A 24,791-nucleotide genomic window follows, 5' to 3' on the forward strand; every position below is an offset into this window, starting at 1 on the left:
GAAAAACTTAAAACAAAATCACTCATTGTTTCACCCTTTGGGAAAATAAATTAGCAATGACTGCTGATAAACAGAGACGAAAGAGAAAGCGAGAGAGAGAAAGAGAAGGGTACAACAGCTTTTACTATCCGATTTGTGGAGGAAGGGGGCAGGTCCGAGAGGTATAATCCAAACAGCTTCAAGCCCCTCACACAACCTCCAGAATTTCTTATTGAAATCAAACAGTAAAGAATTTCATTCAATCAACGTGTGTCCTCTGTCCATAAAACTCCAGTCAGAATATCAAACCTCCAGCCAGGCCGGTCAGCCAAGCGCCAGAGATAAAAACAATCCCAAGATGGAACTCTCAGAGCAAGAGTAAATATTCCTCAGTCCAACGAGTCGAGAGAAGAGAGAGAAAGAAGAGACTGAAGTTTATGTTATGGCCTGTTAAATATTTATAGATGCCTTTAGAGGCGAATTAATCTTTAGCCCATGAATCCATATATCAACAAATCAGAGACGACACAAGGAATGCAGTGAAGAGTCCACAAAATGAAACTTCAGTGAAGAACTATAATGAATATCACATTGTAAAGTTGAGTGTTGCTGTAAAAACCTGCTCCTCTGACTGCCACCTACAGTCTGTGTTATAGCATCAATCAGTAAAATAAACATTTACAAAACAGTTGCAAACCTACTTGAGAGTTTCTCACGCCATCTTGTTGGGTCATTTCTTAGTTTTAATGTGAATTTAAAGGTAAAGTGGCTTATTGAAACAAATACCATCCTTTCACCCTTTACAATAAATGTTTAAAATGTTATTGCAACCCACCGGGTTCAGGATACATACAGTAGGGCTGTGTTTTTAATTTTATGGAATAAGAATCCAATTGAGTTATACACACTCACTCTCACACACACACACATGCATGCAAGCACATTCACACAAATGCACACAAATGCAAGAACCCATTCCCCTTTGGCACCTAGTCCAACTTGCCTGCAAGAACACAGAGGTCTTTCTCTGCCAAAGTGCAGTATTCTGTAAATACACTTTGTCAGTAGACGCTCAGAGAAACCAGCCTCTCGTCAAACTGGTGACCTCTGTGAAAGAATGTGGAAAACAAGCAGGGATTTCCATCTTCTGTGAGCCCTTTATGTCTTAAAATATTATGGCCTAAGTTAAGGCTATCTAAAATGTTTGTGGGTGGCAGCTAAAACACGACATCCTCCTTTCCTCCTCTAGTCTTTCCACTGTTGGCGAGTGATATTTTATAATCTCTATAATCTGTGGATGGAGGAACAGACAGATCATCCCATCATAGGAGCGGGAAACACTGGACTTTACCTAATCATATTTTGTAGCAGCTATGGCAGAGAGAAAATCCCTGCCAATTATGTCATTTTGACATGGCGGGAATCTGTTTATCTTTCAGGCCATGGGTAGAAGAGTCCAGAGGAAGTCGGGCGACACAAACTTTATCAAATTGTAAAACTAATTCCATTCTTATCATTAAAAAAAGAACTATTCAAAACAAAACTAACGAAAAAGTTCATGTTATTGATAATTTAACATTTTTTAAATACTTGAAACTCTACATTGGCCCAAGTGTAAGGTCCTGGACCTGAGCATAGTACCTTTGAAAATCCTGTCCTGAGAGCCATCTGAGTCCTCCATTCTGTAAGAGGTGACCAGTAGAACAAGACCAGAATAGATCAGACCATACTAGACTGGACTAAACTGGTCAAGATGACATAAAACACACTGACTCAAGCCCAGTCCAGCCTAGGCCATCCCAGTTCATTTAAGCATACACACCAAGGTCCAACCATGCCCAGCTAAACATCAGTGCTGATGCTGCAGCTGCGTGTGAACATGTCCCTCATGGTGACAGAGCGGGCAAGGTTTGGTTTACGGTAGTTTGAAATGTTCACAGGCACTGGCAGGTCAAGATCCTGCTGCTGGACGCTGCGGTAGCTGATCCGGTCACCTCCGTTCCTCAACCCATCTGGTTGATGGTGGAGCTGTTGCTGAGGGGGCTGCAGGTAGAAGGGCAGCTCATAGTGTGTACAGGATGGACAGAAGGTCTGTGAGCGTGTCAGTTTCCTGGCCAGAGGAGGGGTGGAAAAAAGGGCGGGGCCATTTGGGATGGAGGAGGCGGCGGCCGTCGCCGCCACAATGTTGTGATTGGAGTGGACCGGTGGGAGGCGGGATGTAACGGCAAAGTCCGGCTCCTCCTCCTCCGACTCGGACTCTTCCTTCTTGCAGCAATAATACTGGTGGTGGGAGAGTAAGTAGGATGGGATGTGGGGAGATGAGATGAGCAAGAAGTAGGGAGTATATTAGGGCAAAAAGGTATGGAATTATGGGAGAGAGAAGAGGGGGAGTTAAAAAGAGGCATAACAGAAAGCTAAAGAACAATAAAGAGATAAGACAAAGGGAAGGACATTTATTATAGTGAAATGCCAATGTCTGCATATTCATGGTGCTAACAAAGCAAAATAAAAGCTTTGGCAAATTAGTTTACTAATGTACTATCTAGCCAATAAAATCTAGGTCACCCTCCAAATTATAGTAATTATGGTCATGTAGTACTATATTTTACAATGTTTCCAACCATAAAGGCAGAGGTTGTGTGTTTATTGAATAGAAGAAAATGGCAGATAACATCGCATAAAAAAATAAATTGTGTCAGAATTAATGTAAGGACAGAAGGAAGACGTCTCTCATAATCTAACTTTACGTTAGCACCCTTATCCCAGAGAGGTTCTACAAACTACCCAAGATGTTCATATGCGTCTCAGTAAAGCTGGACACTTGCTACAAAACTTCAGTGGTTCTGATTGTAGCCATAATTTAGAGATCACTTTTGAATTTGCTGCGAAATATAAGAATCATAAGACCTGTAATCAGTCGGATGTGGGAAAGTGGAAAGGATCATATAATTTTCACTCAGGCAATGTTACTTCAGCTTGTTTTCTCTTGATTTCTGTATATGGACTGCATTCATGTAGTGCTTTTATCCAAGGTGCTTTACAATTTTTGTGTCAATAAACCATTCTTACACACTCACATACTAACAGGGGGCATAAAAGGCTCTAGCCTATTCATCTTGCTCGACGAGAAGCTGGGTACAATACAAACAACCAACTCTGCGATTAATGCTATACCTGCTGAGCCACAGGCACCCTTCCCAGCACAGGGTTTACATCAAATTTCTAAGGTCTCTGCAACACTTCCTGAGCTTTTGAATCCCTATGTGCATAGCCTTTCAGTAAGGCAGAATTTAAGCCATTATAAATATATTAATGGACACATAGATAATCAGACCATATTTGACTGTCTTAGCATAACATTTTTTTTGTTCTATTCCTTCCTAGACTAAGTTTTTGAACACATTTTGTATATTTTGAAGCTAAAGTAATGACAGTACTTCATGATCCAGATGAACAGATACATGACAACAAGATCAAGTTACTCCCACACATATTTTCCAAGGGTGAGTTTTAGTGTTCATTGTTGAAAAATAGCTCAGACCAACAGGTGTAAAAATATCTTTTAATATTTAAAGAGATGTGATAGCAGCAAACTTTAAATCGATTTTAGCTCTGCTACTGAAAGCATTGGGTCCTGACACATGGGCAGTTGGTAGTCGGCTGGTACAGCTGCTCAGTCATTTTGTCAATTCAAACCACTTTGGTCTGAGTGGGTGTAATGCATTGTAATGCATTTCTAGCATTCACTCTCAGGGCATTTAGACAGCTTGGACAGCTGCACAAGATGAAGCAGATTTTAGGTGGAAGTTAATAAATTAAAGCAAAACGTAGACATTTCGGGAAATCTGCATATTTGATTTATGACGGAAAGTTAAACGAGAAGATTGATGCCACGAATGTCGTGGGTAAATCAAATGCTTAGCATTAAATGGTAACAAAATCCACTTATAAGCACATCTAAAATGAACATATTAGATTCTCGTGTGTTTAATCCATGCAAAAAATTATGAAATTAAACTTCTTTTTTATTTTATTTTAAGGGAGTTACGTTAACTTCTTCTTGGCTCTGAGCAGTTGCCAGGCAACCAGAAGAGACTTGAGGAAGTTGCTGGTCACGGTCATCCATAAAGCAAAATGTTGTTTTTACAACCGGTGTTGTACCAATTAAATTAGCAAGAGATAATGTTTTAATTAGTAAGCTTTACAGGTGCTGGTAGGGCATTTTGTCACCATTTGAGAGAACCAAATAATATTTATGCTAAACCAAGCTAACTTGCAGCAGTCTTATATTTATTGGACAGATATGAGAATGATATCAATCTTCTCCTCTCCACCATAAAGGAAACAGGCATACTTCCCAACGTAATCCTTTAGGAAATGTAGTGTAGGTCCAACTGTAACTCAATTTCTGTATCACAAAACGATTTTTAATGCTTCATTGCAAGTCCAAGCTTTGCAACGCACAGGGGATTAGTTCAGTGTGAAACAGTATAGTGTAAAACAGAGACAAACCCACATGCTGGAATAGTAATCCACTGACTGCAGGAATGATACAGTATTTCAACCTAACTGGTGTTTGTCAAGCATGAAAACACAAAGCAGTTCTTTTCACCTAATTCCATTTTTATTGTATTCTCTCACAGCGCAGAGCACCTGACCATGTCCAGTGATATGAACATATATGAATATAAGATGGGCAGCATAATGTCTTTTTAAAAATGTGGTTTCTCTAGTAGGAAATGAAACTGAAGTCTAACGTGATAGAAGGATCAAAGGAATGACTTTCTAAACTTTAAGACTTTGTAGAGACGACTGGGCTCTGGCTAAAGCAGAAGTCCTTTTGAAACCAAAATGCTAACACATATTCATTTTTTTGCTTACCGGAGTGAAATGAAAAGTATTGGAGCTTATTTTTGTGAGTGCAGATATGGCTTTTATGCCTTAGCTCACATTTTCTATTCAGGTGAATCAGCTATTCGACTATGGCTACCTGAAGTGAATCAGCTACCTGAAGTGAATCAGGGGTTCCAACTTCACCTGAAATTCCAATGATGATCCCTAATTTGATGGCTAGGGTAAAGAACGACTGACATACAGTGAGTTTTTGCTTTATGACTATAATTGGACATTTTAGCCACACTAGCGGCAAGGATGTCAAAAGCCATGGGAGTTCAAAATGAAATGAATTATCTCTGCAACTACTGGATGGATAACCATGAAATTCATTTGATGATCCTCTGACTTCAGATCAAACATTTAATTTGTCAAATAATCTGGTTCATGACGATACCTACAGGACTAATGACATTGCCATCTTAAAAACACTCAACAGGCTCTAGTGAAATTTGGTGAGATGTTTTTTTTTCATTTTTTTATGATAGTACAGCTGAAGATAGACAGGAAGCAGAGAGAGGGGGAGTGACACGCAGTAATGTTGATGTGTATTCTTAGTGCTTGATTTTTAGCTTTTACTTTTATACTTTGTACTTAATGCTTGTTTTGTTATTAAGGGATCCCGTCCTTGCAACTCTGCAAACCTTTAGAGAGAATACGGTAAATCCAATAGAAGCTGAAAGCAGCTGTGGCCTCACCTGCAGCCTACAGTAGCACAGTACTGCAATGATAAGGAGTAATATAACTGTAGCTAGAATTCCACCAGTGATGACCACTGTCCCGGCTGTCATTCGAATGGCTCTCCATCAACACCCTGCAGAGAGCAAGAGGAGGGAATGAAGGGAGCAGAGGAACAGAAAGTGAGAGAGAGGGAGGTAAAGAGTAGAGGAGGGTATGGAGAGTGAGTGAAAAAAGAAATGATGAAGGAGAAACCATACAATTCATCAGTACAGTGGCTTCATTAAGTAGATTATAACTGTGTGCCATCTCAGTGGTGCTTATTGAATTATCCAGCAGTTAGGAGACATGTAATAGAATCATTCTACAAATGCTGCTCATAATATAGACGGGATCACAGGCTGGAACACATAGGAAAAACAAGCATGAGAGAGCGCATGAGACAAAAAGCTGCTTTTTACAGCAGAACAGCAGTAAAAATGAGTCGCAGAAATGACAGAGATAAATGGATGGTGGGAGTAAAGAGAGTTGAAGTGACTAAGGGAGGTGAGAGAAACATAGACAGAGTGAGCAGTGAATTGACATGGAGCGAGAGGGAGAAAGAGGTCGAGATGATCTAAGTAATAGGCATAGAAAGGGATTTGATGAATGGATATGAAATGGAGAGACAAAATGATGGCAGGGATGAAGAAGGTGGTGTGAGAGATGAATGGGGAGCCCTCTGCTTAAAAACTATTATAAAATGTTTTTGTGGTGAAACAGAAAAACAAAAATATCAAGTCCAATCCAGATACTGTATAGCTGATGTTCAGTTTTTTGGTAACTTTTGGAAACGTAGCAATAATAAGATTACAAACATAACACCTAAATGTCATACTTGTATGAATAGCTGCCTCTTGAAAAGCAATAATATAATACAAAAACAAAATACTAAAAGTCACATAAAACCTCATACAATGTATTACAGATACAAGTGGAGAGAAATCCGTGGGTCAGTGGTTACATTTGTACTCCTGAGGGTCACAATGAAACAGCATTTTGATAGCATTGCTTCCTTATCAGATGCATCTCCTGATTAAACAGGGATTATTGATAAGTCTAGACTGAGGCCAAGGTAAAGATGAAGGAGAGAAATAAAAAAATCTCATATTATAGTATAAACAACATGACAATTAATATTTGTAAACCAAAAAAAACAAAACAGAACAGAACAGAAAGAGAATAGTGTGAGGTACCGTGAGGAGAAAGAGCACAAGCTTTACTGCATCAATCACGAAGAAAACATTCAAATGGACAGCTGTGGGTGACCTGTGAACTCTGACCTTCAATCAGAGCTCGCAGCAAAGACAAATGGAGATGCTGACCCGTGAGCTCTGAGCTCACATCCATCAGGCTGTGTAGAATCGCAGCGTTTATCTACATTCACTGTTATCTACTGCATCTATTCTGTGTCTTTGTGGTGATTGCACTGTTTCTTTTTGATAATTGCTTACTGTACTGAAAGAAGCATTCACATATTTTACTTGAGTAAAAGTAATAATACTACAGTGTAAATATACTCTGTACTCATGATGCAGAATAGCCCATTTGAGAATATTTTTAATCTGTACATTACTTACAAATGTAGCAGCTGGTACAGGTGGGGCAAATGCAAAATGTAGTAAGTATGAAGTAGAATAGAAAATACTCAAGTACAGGACTTGTCAGGGCACCACTGATTGCTGATATGCAAAGATTGTATGTTTCATTTGTATGCGCATATGTAATCTAGTCCTAACTGCGGCTTTCTGTTCTGATTTTGTCCATTCAGATAGTTTATTGATAGATTCAGATTATAGTAGATATTTGTTACAGATTGAACCCTTGAATAACATGCAGATAGAAAGGACTGGGAATGAAAGCTGCAGTACATCTTAAGAATATTTGCAGCAGTACGACTGACTTGAGAGTGAACTGACCTCATTCTCAGTTCATTAGATCAATGCTTGCCTTTAATTACCTCTTTTCAGTCTCTACAGCAGCCAGATTACCGGAAAAAGCCTTGAGCCTAGAGACTTTAAATATTAATTTTGCTCTTGGAAGTAATGTGTATTAATCACAAATATTGTAATGTCATTCAAATTGTCAAAAGTATTACATATCATATAATTCCTTTGTTCTACCTCCCCTTCATTGTAAAGCCGAAAAAGAATTAGGCTGTAACAAGTATGGAGTTTGATCCCTGCTGGAGCCAATGTGTGTCCATCAACAATACCATGAACCATTACCTGCTCTCTCGTGCTATAATCTGCTACATTACAACGGCAGCTAAAGAGGAACTCCACCATAAATCCTGTATGGAGGACACGCATCGCTGCACAGGCCTCATTGGGTCAACATCACAGTTGCGTATGGTCATCTGTGGTCTGTTACAGTCATAGCTGGGTGCGATACTTGTGATAGCATGTAACCGTACTGTAGCATCACACAACAGTATGCTGTGAAATGCTGTACTGTGCAACTTCAACAACAACAAGTAGGATTTAAGCCTGGTTGTATGCTTGCTGTTACTGTTACTGCACAAATTGCACATGTAAGTTCAGAATTTGCCTGCTAATGATGTTATTATTATTTTTATAATCACTGGAGCATTTCTTGGAAAGTCTTGCAAATCCGCAATTTGCAGAAGCAGCCACAGGAAGTGGCTTCTACAGTGGTCTAATTGCATCACACGCATCTTATTTGATTTCTTATGACCTCCATTTTTTATGTTACATAAAGACAAATCAAGTACAGTCGGTTTGAACAATATAATAGTGATATAATAGAAAACAAATGTTGCTATTAAGACTTGAGATTCATCTGTAAATCATGTTTAAACCAGGCATAAATACAATAAATCAACAGTTAGAATGTTTGAGTATGAGGCCAATATTTCAGTTAAAAACAGAAAATTGTGCATTCCTACAATAATTTCCTCCTGCCATTAACCCCATAAATGTCTCGCAGTGCCCTGGCATGTATCACTAATATAGAAATATACTATATTCTGTATCTTTGCACAGATTTCACCACACAATGATTACAAAAAATGGAAATAAAGTTGTATCCAGTCCCCAAAACCCTGCGGATACTTGACAGATGTGAATACAGACCTTCTTCCCTTCATTACATCCACAATCTGGAAGTGTCATAGGACCACACCATCACACTGCATTGTGGATAATTGCCTGAAACCAAAAATAGGCCAGCAGGCTTGTTGCTAAGCTATGACTCAATGGTGCAAGCCATTATCAGCAGCAAGCACACAGCAGAATAGGCCTGTGTTGTCAAGATCTAACTCAACTGTGACATGGACACACCCTAAAATAGACATGGTGAAAAGAGAATCAGGACTGCTGACTCATAATACGGAGCATTCTGAGGTAAATGTAAACGAACAGTCATACTATTTCCTGCTTACCCAGTACGCAATTTATATTGACTGTCTTCCAGTTTCCACTTCCACATCCTGGTATAAGCAAAGCTCTCCATCAGCATCCCTCAGCCGACTCACATACGCTTTACTGTAAGACAGAGCGTGTACTACTCACCAAGTGACTGACAGTTCTGACCTTCTCACCCCGAAACACCTCTGAACAATGTTGAATTCCTTTGTGGCTGACTTGTCTAAAACATATTATCTTTCGTTGTGATATGTCTCTCTGTGGATGCTCTATAAAGTTAGAATGGATCAGGCTGTCTCTACAGTAGCTATCTGTCCTGTCTGCAAAACACAACACAGCAGCTACTTCCTCCTCAGGCTGGAATACAACTGGACTCTAATCCAATCTGCAGGCCACACAGTCCACCAACCAAATCAATATGGACAAGAACAGAGTGTTATGGCCTTGGAGGCTTTGAGTTAAATTGAAGATTTGGGGACATTTTGGTCAATCAAGAAGTAGAGTTTGATTTCTAAGTTATCTGATATTTAGGTGAAGCTGAGAGTTATTGATTTAATGCACTGCAGGCCTCTTATTAAGTCTTCACTGCTTAAGTTTTGTTAAATATTGATAAGCTGTCTACTGCTAATGATGAGCATAAAGCTGCACTGGTCAATATATTCAAAATGGATCAAACGACAGTGTGTGAGGTGAAAAGAGAATTATTACCCAACTCTGCAGTCCCCCTCGACTTTAGGGACTGTTTTAGTATTTTTCAGCTCATTGTTTTGGTTTTAACAACTTCACTGGTTTAATTCACTCTCACTAACCTCATTTCCAACAGCAGGAGGCTGCTGCTGTTTTCTCTAGAAACCCATTGTTCGCCACCTGATCAGCTCCAAACAGCAGGCGGACAAAGTTAGCGACTGGCTGGTGAACAGAGTGGAGTGCATTTAGCGGCTAAAGAGCTGAATATTTCCCACAGGAGATGGTGGAGACAAAAATAGGGCTAAAATGAGAGTGAATATTAGACTTAATTCACCAGGAGGCCAGACACATGGCTGCTAATGTGACTCTAATGTCTGCTGGAGGTGTAAATATGCAGTTGTTTTTGCTAACAAGGTTGCCACAGTGACTTTATAAGCTGCCAACACATAACGTGTGTTTGCAGCTTGTGGCAGAAAAATCTACTTTACAAACACAACAAAATATTAATATTTTAAATAAATTGTACTTAAATAGTGTGCTTAGATTGCTACACTGTGTGGAGTCATATATTGCACAAATACTATGGTGGTGTTTCTAATCCAAAATGTGTTTTTCCAGTTTTATGATAAAACTTTAACATAAAAATCTTTTCTGTCTATTGATTTTCAACATACAAAATCGAGGGGGTAGCGTAATATTGATGCATACATAAAATTTCTGTTTCACTTTAAAGCTAAAATAAAATTATGCTGGTAAAATATATTCTCTATAAGCCTGTTTGCCCATGTTATGAGCAGCATTGCCTGTGGTGGTATTGAACTGTTTCTGTAGAAAATTGGTTCTACTCCTTAACCTCTGACCCTTCTCCAAGAGGTGCACACGCAGTAATAACACACACAAACACACACGTACACACACACACACACACACACACACACACACACACACACATAATGAAAGGCTGTGACACACAACAGACACATGTCAGAATAATATTAAGCATGTCTATGTATTACTATTGCAACACAGATGCAAACATACAACACATGAAAAGTCATTACTCATGTGTACGCACACACACACAGTTCCTTAACCATCCCCCAGTGTGAGCACGCGCACACACAGACACACACGCAAACACACACACAGACATGTACATTCATTAGTCTTTGTGCAGAGTAGGTTTGCAATGTGTATCTCCAAGGACTTCCTTAATCAGAACAGTGTGTGAGGGATGTGCTGCAGCAAGGTGACTAACAGCGTTAATTATTTAACCACACAGACATACACAAACACACACACACACACACACACACACACACGCACGCACAGGCAAACACGCAACTCAGACTCCACTGTGAAATAGTACTGGAGAAAGGCAAACTTGTCTGCTCAGCTCCTTTTTGCTCGTATTCTTCCACAGGAATGACAAGAGGTTAGGGGATGAAAGAAGGATACCGGTGGGAACATGCACACACAAACACACACAAACACACACAAACACTCACATGCAACAATTTTAGTACTGGCTAACATGCTCAGACAGTGGGCTTTGGAATAAACTGCCACGCTTTGATGAAACATGGCAGGGATCACAGCAGAGGTCTTGCTAGGAATAATGGCTGTTGACAGGCTTTCAGCTGCATGGGGAAGAAGCGCGCAGTAGGTGGCGGGTTCGAGACACACACAAGAGACAATAACATGGCCTGAGAACAATGGCATGAGCTCTATTACAGCTGTAGCTGTCAAAGAGTGATTTCACACATATATTCGCAGCAATGTACAAAGACACGGTGCACATAGATGGTTCTCTAAGGAAACGACACAGGCCAAACAGTCCAAAAAAATGCATTTATATTTTAAAAACTGTTGTGTTCTGGCAGCTGTGGTTTTTACCCTAAGTATGGTTGAATGGTAAAACGACATTAGTACTGTTGATTTCACATTTAAGATTGGTGTATTGCAGATTCTACTGTACAAATACAAGTTTTACTATAAAAAGATATGCTGTTTGCCATATAATTTACATGGAAATACCATATGAATGCCATATAAAATAAAGGTTTTGTCATTAAATGTGATGGTGTTTTACTGTAAATTTACTGTCAACTAACAGTCACTCATTTAAACTACTTTATTCTGTATCAATCCCCATAAAATGTTGTACCAATTAAGGTTTTGCCATGAAATATGACTGTGTTTGGTGAATGGCGTCCTCTCAAGCTCTCAAACAGTCTTTGATAGCAGCTCTGATCTGTTAATAGTAAGGGAGACATAATCATCCACGCTTTTAAGCGTTTTTTGTCCTCGATTAGTTTTTGTCTACCCACTATTAAACGGTGCAATCAGTGAGCATTCGCCGAGCATTTGCCAAAATAATTCACATCTTACATAACTCCCACCTACAGTGTGTATGATCCTGTTCGAAGAAATTCAAATTAATTCAGACCTTCCATTAAGCAGCATTCATCTCATCTACCATCACTTATATACTGATGTGTAATACATGCAGCATATGCACTATCATGAAGATAATGAAGCGCCACTGTGATCTACTTTGTACACCTCATTACTGTTTCTTTGGAGCGCAACCTGTCCTGCTGTGATATACTTGTGACACAGCTATATGGCTTTAAAGGAATAGTTTGAGGTTCTGGGAAATTTGCTTTCTTGCTAGATGAGATTTTTGATATTATTCTAATATTTGGGATTTAAGTGTGGAGCTGCAGCCAAACGGTGGTAAGCTTAACTTAGCATCAAGAAAGTTTTATTAGTGCCTTTAAAGCTAACTCGATGACACTCAATTATATCCTGTTTGTCTTGTACACAAACAGTAATGAAAAATGGCTTTAGAGTAAGTTACGTGGTCAGACTTCATCAGTCCCACACAGCACATCTGTGCCGATCTCCACTGGTTGCTTGGCAACTTCACTCTGATAACAAGACTCCAGGAAATCACTGGCCCTGACTTTTTTTTTGTCAAGAAATAGTTACAGCATGTAATTCTTCCTAAAATCACAGATTGCTTTTACATTTATCTCTGCACACTGATGAAACACATGAGATATAACTACTAGCAGTTTTTCCCTGCTTTAAATCTTTATGCTACGCTTAGCATATAAAAGCCTCCCGATCCAGTTCTGCTGCACAGATGTGAGAATGCTTTTCAATCTTATAATGTACTGTGAGAGAAAGCAATAATCATATTCCCCAAAATGTAAAAATTTTACCTTTAAGACTTCTAATTAAAATTAGCCTCTTGGTTGAAAAAAAAGTCATAGTGCAGATGAGAAGAAGGTTTTCACTGGCAAACACTTATATTTTGCTAAAATAAAAGTCAGTCTTCAATCATAAATAAAAGAAATTGTCACTGATTCGAATTAATGTTTAATTCCGATTAAATTGATGTGCTTAAAAAGTAGTTTTGAGGCTGGACCGTGCATGAAATGAGTTCTCCAGGAGGGAGAAGATGACTTCACTAAACATTAACATGAAGGTAAATTCATGAAAATGAGCTTTAGCTATGATGAAATGGTGTAACATTGATTTGACTGGATGTTTATTTATTTTTTTAATCTCCATTACGCCTCAGTGCGAGTGGTAATATAGAGCCAAACGCACCTCTTCCACACTAATAGACTGAAGTGCACATTTTCTGATAAGCTTACAAATTCCTCCTTAAGCCTGTCTGCCTGCACTGACCCCGACTGCAGCATCACTTGATTCTCCTTCTCAGCCTCCTGGTTCACCCTGTTCCAGCATAAAATTTCACCAGACACACAGAAATTTCCGTTTCTTTGTGTCCCTGCATGCACCTCCAGGAATAATGACAACACAGAGCTAGCCCCAGGTACAACTCTCCTTCCTCATCCCTCTCCTGAAAGGCACTGACTGGCTTAGCTCACCCTGAATTCTGACCTTGAATACGTGTCTGGGAAATCCCAAAGGCTATCAGAGAGAGAGAGAGGAAGAGAGATCAGGATTGTGGATGAAGAAAAAAATAGAGGCTGGTTTATTCCTGTAGTGATGACTGGAACTCGTTTTATGCCCCTCTCTTGTGTCTTAGTATTGCCTGGATAACGTAATTGTAATTAGTGCCCCTCTATGAATGATATATCATTCAAATGGCTCTCGGCTAGTATGAATATAGCACCATGAGATCGTTTGAAAAAAGTTAACGTTAACATGGGGGTCTCTTCATTTAATTATACAGCTCGCTAAATGTCTCTCATCCATCTGAATGACCTTGCTTAGTCCCAGTTCAAATTGCATGCTGATGGGGAAGAAGCACAGCTGTAACTTTAAACGTGTTGTGCATGCACTGAGAGGAACCTTCCTTCTGCAAAACATCCTGCGTGTTCAGACAGTTCAGGTTTTCCCCTAGAGTCCTCGCACATTTATAGGAATATTTGGGAATGCTGCGGCACTAGAATATTGTTAAATATCATCACCTGCCAACTTGTTCTTGTATCAGTTTTTGGATTAAACCACTAGAGGTAACAAGTAATATTCAAGTAAGCAAAATAGTGAAGAAAAACTCACAAGACTTTGATGAAAACTAACATTGATGAAAACTGCATTTGTATTATTGAACGCTGCTTCACATCCTCTTTGGTAAGCCACAAGTCAGTTCTCTCAAATCCATAAACGGTCTCCTGTAATCTGTGCTCTTCTCCCTCTTGGCTATAAATCTATCTTATGACTGCTGTACTTTAGCAGGCACAATCAATATGGGATCCACCGTAATTGTCACCTGTATTCACCTGAGCCCATGGACGAAGCAGAATGTTCTAACATTTTGTACAGAAATGTATTAGGACATGGATTGGTTCCCATTTAAATGTTGTAATCACATTAAGAGAATGTCACGTCAGTGCTCGGATAGAGGCTATCTTCATGTCAGTGTTATGTGTTTGGTGTGTGTGTGCAATGTACAAACCTCTCGATTCACTGCAATTTTCTGAAGGCTCTCTTTGTAGCATAAAGTGCAAACAAAGCCTTTTCTGACCCCTTTTACTTTGAACTGTCTAATTTTAAACTGCAGATAAAAATGGAATCAAAAATCTTTTTTAAAGGATGTCATCTGGGAGTACATTATTTTCTTCCCCAAATTGTCTTTTCCCCTGAATGGTTTAAAAAAATGAGCTTTCAAATCATCTCAAAAATAATTGCATATAATCACATTCTGTCAGTCTGGACTTCCTGTTCCACCCCTCTGCCACGCCATGCTCTACCCTCTGCTGTGCAAATAATACCACTAGTCTGTGTGTGACAGGCTATAATCTTGGCACCAGCAGGGGCTGAAGTTGGCTCTGAGATATTACAGTTCCTTGAACTTTGTAGCTGATGGACTGAAGAGCAGTTTGTAGCCCTGAAACTGAGTGATGCAAGCGCAGGTGTCCTCTGTGCACCTGTGCACAGCTCTCATCATGGAAAGACATGGATAAGTTCAGTGTTTTTAATAAAGGCTGTGGCAGTTACTGTATAGACCTCAAAGACCTCAACAGCTGCTGGCTAATGTTACGACTGTGAGCTCGGAGCACTGGGGAGTGTTAGTATTTGTACCACAGGTGTTTTGGACCACCAGGCAAATGCTGACAGGGAACGGAGCCGGACAAGCGGGCAAAATATAACCGGGCTCAGCAATCTCAATGGACATAATGGCAGAGGTGAAGAGGTGAGAGTGACAGACAAAGACAGTGCTGCACAAGAGTAAATTTGGGACTGACTTTTGAGCCGTAACGTTCAAATAAGGTTTCAACAGGTGTTGGAATCAGAGGTATAATGGATACAACATCTCACCAGCTGCATCTGCTGCCAATTCAACATGCTTATGATAAGCCACTGATGAACTTTGACTCCAGCGGTGCTGAACACGTGCATAAAATACAGCCTGTGGTCTGTTACAGAGGCTCAATGATGGCCCAGCACCACCGGATGTATGGATGAATGTCAGCTTGGTGCTTCAAGGCCATAAGATACATATGGTAATCAAACAACAACCGCAACCAACATCACCACTCTCACACACACCTCAAACAACTTTACTCTAACAGCATGAACAGTCCTGTTTCTGCTTAGCGCTGCATAAACAGCATAACAGGCAGGAGCAGAGCTACAACTCGACAACGTCTCCAGTCTCAGGGCCCCTCAGAAGAAAACTGCTGTTTACAACAGAATAACAGGCTGTCGAGAGATATTAATGCATACGCTCTGTGCTGTTTGTTCTTTCATATTAAATAATAACAATAATAAAAGCAAGAAGCTAAACCAAATCTCAGCATTTTTTGCTCACCCGTGGCAATGCATAATTTCTGCATATGTATGTGCACACACATATATAGCGTGTCTTTTCTATTCTATTCCAAACTCTAAATTGGATAATAACAATAGCTGCCTGCCACTGGTTCACTCCTCAGTTCAGTGTCAGTCATGTCTGCTCCTGAGAAATCACAGTGTCAGAGGAGACAGTTTGTTGTGACACTCCGAGCTCCGTTAGGACCTCCTGGTGTGAAAAACGTTAGCCACGGAAACAACAAGCAGATAATAATGTGCTGAGTCTTCCTCCATGACACACTAATACATTATTGCAAAACACTCAGAAATGTAATCATACGGAGGGACACACACACACGCAGACACACACACACACACACACACACACACACACACACACGTGTCATCCCTCTGGCTACATGGTCCGTTCAGAGTAATACACTGCCTTCAAATAAATTCAATTCCCTTTCCTCTTCCTGAATTAGATAAGACACCATTAAATTACATTTGCTCCTTGACACTTGACAATGAGATCATTCCAATTTTAGACTTTTCCCTGCTTTGCTTTCTCCCCCCCAAGCAACAGCAGCTTCAATATAATTTCAACTGGGGCTGGTTAGTTTAGTTAGTTTGGGCTGACTGGTGAAAAGCATCTCCATGTGTCTCAAATAAGCTGGCATTTGATATATATATATATAAACTCATGTAAATAAGTACTTGTTTTGAGATGTATAGCATTTAAGAGCAAAGTAATCTCTGAATGAAACCTTTAAATAAATCAATAAAAATTGCATTAATGAATAAAATGATTACAGTGTCACATACAGTAATCAAAGCAAAGGGGGTCAAATTGAGATCAAACGCTGTATTTTACATGAGGGATTACACCAAATGTCACAAGCTGCATGATTATGTACACAAGTCTTCTCTCTATATGAGTGTCACAGGGCTATGGTAGCTGTAGATTTACTCTGGATGTTTGATTTGCATGTAAAGCACAGTAGTTGTCTCTGTATACCAACATAAAGGCAAAGACGTACGTTCACATCAAACACTGCTGCTTCTTCTGCACATATCAATCATTTCTGTTTTTAGTTCTTATTCAATACTCTTTTGTTTTTCCCAATTTAGAGCCAGTCAATTCAGAAAAGAAATGATGTGCAAGTCATTTCCTAGTTAGCTTTCATATCCTATCTTGTTTGCCATTGTGTGTGTCTGACTTGTCAAACTAATTTCTTGTTGTGAACAGAAAGAATACATCCATGTTCAGGGTCCCTATCTTGAAAATGTTCATCAGCATCTCTAAGTAGAAATGGTTGAAGGCAACCTGAATCATTTTTTTTAATCAATATTATCTTCAGCAGCCCACGGTCCTTGGTGGATATTGCAATGTTTTAGCTACAATCCTTTTTCATGTTTTCTAGCTATTACAAAATGTGTTTTTCTCTGTAATACTCTCTAATCTCTATTAAATCAGAAGAAGAATGTCTGCTTCAGAGGAGAAAGAGAGCTTGTAGACCGCGCAGACTGTGTCAAAGTAGAGTCCTGTAAGTCAAGGACACGTAACCCAATCAGTCATAATGTCCTCATACGGGATAATGGATATTTCATCTGATACTTAATCTAAATGTGTGCATTAAATTGCACCGTACAGTACCTGAGGGATAAGTACTCACACTTTTGCAAAGACACACACACATACACACACCTGGCCAGATGCCACAGTAAATGTAGTGAAACAAGAGGTGGTGTAGTGAAGGTCAAGTCGTATTATAACATCATAACCTGGTTATCTGAGTGCTCACTGGAGAAGAGAAAAGAAGAGAAGAGAAGAAAAGAGAAGAGAAGAGAAGAGAAGAGAAGAGAAGAGAAGGAGTCCCTTGGCACCAGTTGTATGATTATTAGTGTAACAAGACATAACTAGGAAGTTATCTGTGTGTGTTTATTTTTATGAATAAAAGCTGTTAGCAATATAGGCTAAATTGCCTGGCATCTGCCTCTGTGTGTGTGTGTGTGTGTGTGTGTGTGTGTGTGTGTGTGTATTTGGTTTTCTGTGAGGGCAGCCGGGCACCTGCGCTGCTGTGCTGCTCTCCTTTATCTTTTTATATCCACATCCATATTCTTGGCACACTGCCGGCCGTGTCATTCACTTCTTTGTCGTCGTCCTCCTTTACTTTTGCCTCACTCTCTATCTCCACCTGCCCTCTCCCTGTCTTTCCCCGTGGCCTTTCTTTCTCTGTTTAGCTTCTCCTTCCATTAACTTTGCTGCCTTTGTCTCCCCCCCTGTCTGTACTCCATCGCTCTCTGTCTGTCTGTCTGTCTGTCTGCTGATGTACACTGCCTTAGGGAGCACAGGCAGACCTCTGTTTTTAAACAGCACTTTGAACAGCAGTGCCACCCACAAGCAGAGATAAGCGCCTCTGACATGGAGATTGCCGTATGTGACTTTGCATATTCAAAGCGCAGTCTGTCGAACAAATGGGGGTATTTACAAGAGGTTACACCATTCAGTTGCAGAGTGAAACATCACTATCTGATGCAGTGATGAAATCATCATGCACCTGTGACAAACAGAAATATGCACTGTGGGGAATGATGCTTACAGATTCATACAAAAACGTGCAAACCTACAAAATATCATCAGTCATGACTCACTTGAATACTTTGCATTCTTAGAAAGTTCTTCAGCATGTTTTGGGTTGTCGTCTCTATCCCTGTTTGCTCTCTTCCCTTTCTTGGCTAAAATTACCTGACAAAAGCCTCCAGTGGCTGCACAAATTATAACTCTTGTCTGTCAGGAGCAAAGGCAATAGTAATGTGAACGCTGCAAAAGTATGTGACTTTGACACAAGAGACCATAGACCAGAGCTTCCCCTAACCTTAACCATGAGTAGGCTGTAACTAAAGCTGAGTCAGATCAGAAAATCATTTTTGGACGTCCCTGTGTAATCTTGTCGATATGGGGCCACTTATGTGTTGTTGGCAGATATTTGATAGTTCAGTTTGGTGAACTCACTCTATTCCATGCAGCAGCTGGTTAGCGCAGTGTGAAAATCAATTTGCAGGAGCACACTTTACACGTGAAATCCTGCAGAGTGAACGTCATGTCTTCTTTGATTTTGTCTTGATGTTTTAGGCCGCTTCACTTTAGGCAAAAAAAATCTTAAATGCAAATTTGACACCATGCTGGAAAAAGTATTTATCTCAGAGATATGTACGGTTAATCTCTGAATTTTCCTCTGACGTGTGATGTAACCACCATTAAAGCATAGGAAAGACCTGGAAGCAGATATCATATATATCTGTACGAGTGAGTAAACATCAAAGGTATGACTTTTTCAGTTTTCTCCTTGCATGGGCCTACTGCATATATCAGAGCTTTGAAAGGTCCACGCAGGAGCGCCAGTGGATGATGTATGATTAAATCTTGGATTGCAAGAAATAGGTATGATCAAAATGGAAAAAAAACAGCATAAACTGGGGGAAAAAAGAGCAGAGGACAAGAGAAGATGCTGAAAGAAAGGGGAGGAGAGGAAGATGTAGAAAAATGTTGGAAACGGATAAAAGAGAAAAGGCAGCAGAGGGCACCTTTAAGAGGATGGATGGACATGTCCCTGATGAAATGTATAGATGGCTGAAGGAAATGTGTTAAAAGCTCCAGACTGATGATTGCTTGGTTGTTAGTGCTAATGGTCAGTGTTCAAGAGGCAGTGTGTGTAAAAGTATGAACGGGTCTTCAGTTACTATAGCGACAGGACTATTACAGACAGACATTTTGCCTTTTCTGATTTTTTTTCGAGTGGGTGGTTTACGCTGAAAAGTTCTCTCCTCATTGTACTTGAACCAACTTTTCCCAGCGAACACACTCTATGCTAATCTCTAAGCTGATAAAAATGAAACACGGTGCAGTCAGGCAGAATCGAAGAGATGTATAATAAGATACAACACGCGCCAGAGAAAGATGAATTTATGAATGAGAATCTTATCTTCTCATGTGCACTTTTGTTGTGATCAACTCTTACGGCAGGGGCGTAAGTCGCGACCTTGCTGAGCTTGCTTGTTCTGAAATTCTTTTCGCTTCATCACTTCCCAAGAGGACCATGTTGACGTTTGCAGCTTTTTAGTCTCAGATTTAACAGTATACAGCTGAACTTGGCTGTCCTCGTAATGAGCATGTAGCTTTCATTAAAAGAAAAGGCTTTGGACCATTACGTCTGTAATGAGAAAGTCCTTAGGCCTTTTTTTTTTTAAAAATGTGCTGTATATTGTAGGTTATACTTAAGGACATCATGCACAGCAGTACGCCGTCTGCCTTCATATTTAGCGTGTAATATATGCAGCATGCTGTAGGCCACATAGACAGACAAGCCAGTTTTTTGCCAGGCTTGAAGAAAAATTCAACATTTTCACAACATATGTCTTATTTTTTGTAGCTTCGGGCGTCATTCCCACTGGTTGTTTCAACATTTTACCAAATCCCACTGCTTAGATCTGATAACACAGCAGCAGTGGGGTCCTATAGACAAGCAGTCAGATAAGGATAAGGAAATCCCCGGTTGCACCATGCTGTCTTACTACTAAATTCAGAAATCTTAACATTGTTGCTCAAGCTGTCCATTGTGAACACCTGTTATACTTTGCAGAGCTACCTCCAGGATCAGCTTTGCCCTTGCCTACTTACCGAGATTTCGGGAGTGTACAATTGTACCGTGAGTGAACAATTTATCAGTGCAATGATTGACATGATTGTGAATTGACATTTCAAACGTCAAACCAATTTGTCTGACGGCCTATTCAGGCACGTGTCTAGTGATGCCATCCTTCTCCAGATCACAGGAAGTAAGTAATGGTGGCCAAACCTATGACTATGAGAGAAAACAAACCCATATTTTAGCATGATTGGCACTATTCGTATTATATGCGCATGAAAATTCACAGACTCATGATAATGACGCTGCCATGTGATGAGGCACAGGAAGGAAAGGACACAGAGAAACAACAGCTGTTCTTCTGCTTTCTCCTCACCCTCTTCCTATTCTCCTTCCCCGCCTCCCTCACCTCCCTTCCACTCTTTGGAATGAGCTTCAGCGTTTTTTACAGTCACTCATTGGGATGAGGGCAGCTGACCAACGGCTTGTGCATGCGTGCACGCGCCGCACTCGCGCCCCCCAAGCTCGTGCGCGCCCGGTGATATCGGTGTCTGCGTGGGAACCCATCTGTGCGTGAGCGTGATGTGTGAGCATGTCAGGGTGTAGCTGCAAGGGGAGAGCAGAGTGTGGTGCCGAGGGGGAGGGGAGGAGAGGCGGGTGGAGGAAGGGAGGAACGGGTGGTGACTGTTTAACATGATCATTGAGCAGCCATGTTCCCTTCCCCCCCAATCTCAATCCATCCACTCCACTTCTCTTTATCTCAACCACAGCGGATCTATTATGATTCCCCCTCCCAGTAGTGCATTTTAAAGGTAATTAAGGTGATATGTGAGTACACTTTAAATGCCCAGGAAGAAAAAGAAGTGGATGCTGTGGATGCTCTCTAATTGGATTCACTCTTGACTATTCTGCCAGTGTTTAAACCTTACCTCCGCCTCTTCTCCTTCCCTATCTCCCTATTTTATATGCGTTCTTCTCTCTACACCTTTCTTCATCTTTTTTCATCAACCATCTGTCTTTGAAATTTGCTTTTCCATCCCACTCATCTGCTTGTCCTTCAACTACCTCCCTCTTTCTCTCTGTCTCTCTCTCTCTCTCTCCTCCTCGTCTCTATCCTGCTGTAATGACTGAGAGGCTGGTAGAGCGGCGGCAGCATCAACCAACAGAAACACACAGTCACTCATAGTCACGCTCCTAGGGGGACTTTGAGTGTGTGTTTGTGTGTGTACATGCAGGAGTATGACTGATCTCCCAGGGGGCCAAGGTTGTTCCGAGGGTCACTGAGGAAGTCGCCATGGGAACACAAGCCCCGCCTTGTCTTTTTCATTGTTGTGGGCCCTCTAAAAGCACAGTATGTATGTGTGTGCGTATTTATTTGCACTCCACAGCATGAATTCAGTCCCAGCTGTCTTTCCTCATACTAGCTTAAGGTCATAATGTCTTAGTGTGTTGATAAAACTAAGGCACTACTGGCATGACTTAGAAAAATATCATCTGCACTGACATCATACCTGAATTCATTGTAACTCAATAAACACCCATACACCAGAGGACTCCCAGGTATCAATCTGAGTAAGTGTACAATCTTCAGCCCTCTTTGCCCCCCCGGGAAATTAAAGGAAAAACCCACATTAAGCATCTTGGTAAAGTGTCGGTGCAACCACGAGTCTCCAGAGCTTCTCTGTAACTCTACCAGAGGGATTGACACCATTGTTCCAAACCATATTCTCTCATTTGGTGCGTTTGTTGACGGTGATAGAGAGCAGAGATATGGCAACTGCAGAGGCCATAATAATGATTCATAATCATTTTCATACCTTCAGTGACCCTGCAGGGAAGCATCTGCACACATTGTTTTTCTCTACTCATTCATTCAGCCATTGTGTCAGCCATCTGTGGCCTGTGTGGTAAAAACTTTTTCCGTGCACTGGGAAGAGGTGAAGCATTTAAGCCAATTAGCTCAGGTAAACTCCAAACTGATAACTCCAAATCATATCTAGCATACACTATTTGTTGGTTTAGGTATATAATTGAGCTGAACTGGAGCTTAAATGTAGGATGAAGCAGCGTAATGGACTGTACCCTCACAGGCAGGGATGCTGTATTACATTGTGATTATCTGCCAAAACACCAAAATACCTTTGCTACAGAGAAAGCAGGTTCATGACATAACTATTCCCACTCTTATGACGCCAGTATATCTCTATATTTTCATAATGTGGCAAATTCCTTTTTTTTCTGGGCCCAATTGACTGTGTCCCTGTGCTTTTTTTAGAGACAGTAAGTATTATCTAAATACTGAAGAAGCAGCAATTTAATCTGCTCAGCCACACTTGTGGGTTCACATTTTTAGCTGCTTAGTTATTGCTTCATCCAAACACCACAGTGTTTCCAACCCACCCAGTGGGTGGTGGGTTGCATCTTGTATGTTCCCTTGCCTAAAAATATTTTCTCATTTTAATCGCATTCACTGGAATGTTTTTCATGTTGCACGGACTTATTGTTGCATGAGATGCATTTCCACCCGGGCCTAAAAATATCTGAATCCAACAGTTTGGATGTGACCACGGCTAACAGTTGGTGACAGTAGCTGTGGCTCACAAGCCATGCTGTTTTGTCAGCATGTGGCAAGCCGGCCCAGCCAGCAAGTCTGTCATACAAAGCACCTCTCTGAACCTCACTCTCGCCTTTACTCTCTGTCTCATTCTCATCTATCTTTTATGCCCATTTGTATACCTTCAACTGTTAATTCTGAGAGCCGTATCTCAGCCATGGTCTCATCCAAGCTTCAGGAAACATACTCTGCTACATGTACATTGGACTGAATGTTGCGTATCCAGACTCTGATGAATTATAAATGTTCTGGGTGAAATAAGGAGAAGAAAAGCAGTTTTTCCCCATCCTGCTATAAGACAATTGTCTATCTATCTATCTATCTATCTATCTATCTATCTATCTATCTATCTATCTATCTATCTATCTATCTATCTATCTATAAAGCCAAGCAGAACTTCTAGATTGCATGCATGAATCAACAAGCTTTTCTATTTTACATTCAAAACCAAGAGAGAAATCCAACATCAGAGTGAGTGAATGGAGCAGGAGGGTGAGCAGTCTTACCTTCAGAGATAAGAGGAATTCACGGGTCACATCTAGGGTAGTGGTGGCTCCTTGGAGCTCAGGTCCCGACCTCTGCTGGTTGTAGTTTGTGTCGATATCTCAGTCACTGAATAATGAAGCCAGTAACAAAAAAAAAAACAAAAAAACAAGAAGCACCCCAAAAATGTTGGGTGATCAACAAAACAAGAGCTCGACCCGCTGTGCCTGATCCCCCCTTTTTTAGTTGGTGATTGAAAAGACAAAAAAAATAGCAGGTGCGTTACAAAATGTACTATACTGTGAGGCTTTGCTTCTGGACTACTTTTCTCGACACATTCTTGTTTTGCAAAAAAGAAAAAAAAGAAAAAAGAAATCAGTCCAATTCCAGACTCGCAGAAAGAAAGACACTCCAAAGACAAAAAAGAAAAGAAAACAAGCCGGATGATATTAATAATATCTCTGGAAAGATGTTTGGGCAAGCCACACACTCACACACGCTGTTCCATCCACCGCTTGTCTGGAGTTGTTTGAACAGTAGAAGGCTGGTTTACCAGCGGCAGTCCGCAAAATAAAACACTCCTACGCAAAAATCATCATCATCAGCAGCCACAGCAGCGTGCGCGTTGGAGGAGGAGACGGGATGATAGAAAATCTCGACATCTCCATTTCAACAGCCAGTTTTGTCACCGTCCGAAGGAGGTCGAGGTCAGATATCTGCTGTAGCGCTTCTCCACAATCCGTGATCAATCGATTAGATGCTTTTTTTTTTTTTTTTTTTTTTTTTGCGCGCTTCCCCTTTCTCTATTCGCAATAATCTATTTATCTCCACGCCTCCTCCAGTAGGTTACTCTCTTTGCATCCCATGCTTGGCGGCAAACAAACCGACCAGATCGCTCTGAGGTTACAAAGTGTCTGCAGGTGACTAGTCCCAGAATATATAGGCTACTGTAATTTTTAATGCACGGTTGTTGGATTTCCCCGTGTATTTGCTGATCCCTGCAGAGAGGCGCCCGGCGTGGATAGAGTATAGAATAAAAAAATGCGCTTTAAATTCAGAGGTGGCTCTTAGCTCCTGCAGACCCAGTGAGTGAATGCAGCCTGGAGT

The 24,791-nt window shown here is 40.6% G+C and overlaps 1 protein-coding gene across 1 annotated transcript; it reads right to left on the bottom strand.

Annotated features, from left to right (window-relative positions):
* Nucleotides 1–591: 591 nt before the first annotated feature.
* Nucleotides 592–24,791, bottom strand: fam163ba (family with sequence similarity 163 member B, genome duplicate a). Its single transcript, XM_019272402.2, has 3 exons — nt 23,708–24,791; nt 5,571–5,686; nt 592–2,259 (listed from the first exon to the last, which is right to left on the bottom strand). Exons 2-3 carry the CDS (start codon nt 5,661–5,663, stop codon nt 1,822–1,824), a joined length of 531 nt encoding a protein of 176 aa, XP_019127947.1. The 5' UTR covers nt 5,664–5,686; nt 23,708–24,791; the 3' UTR covers nt 592–1,821.

Source organism: Larimichthys crocea, chromosome IX (assembly GCF_000972845.2).
Source record: "Larimichthys crocea isolate SSNF chromosome IX, L_crocea_2.0, whole genome shotgun sequence".
NCBI classification, from domain to species: domain Eukaryota; kingdom Metazoa; phylum Chordata; class Actinopteri; family Sciaenidae; genus Larimichthys; species Larimichthys crocea.

Coding starts and splice junctions, on each gene's coding strand:
- fam163ba (XM_019272402.2), bottom strand. CDS start 5,663: ATGACAGCCGGGACAGTGGTCATCACTGGTGGAATTCTAGCTACAGTT. Junction 2,260..5,570: donor TGTGCTACTGTAGGCTGCAG/GTGAGGCCACAG, acceptor TCCCACCACCAG/TATTATTGCTGCAAGAAGGA.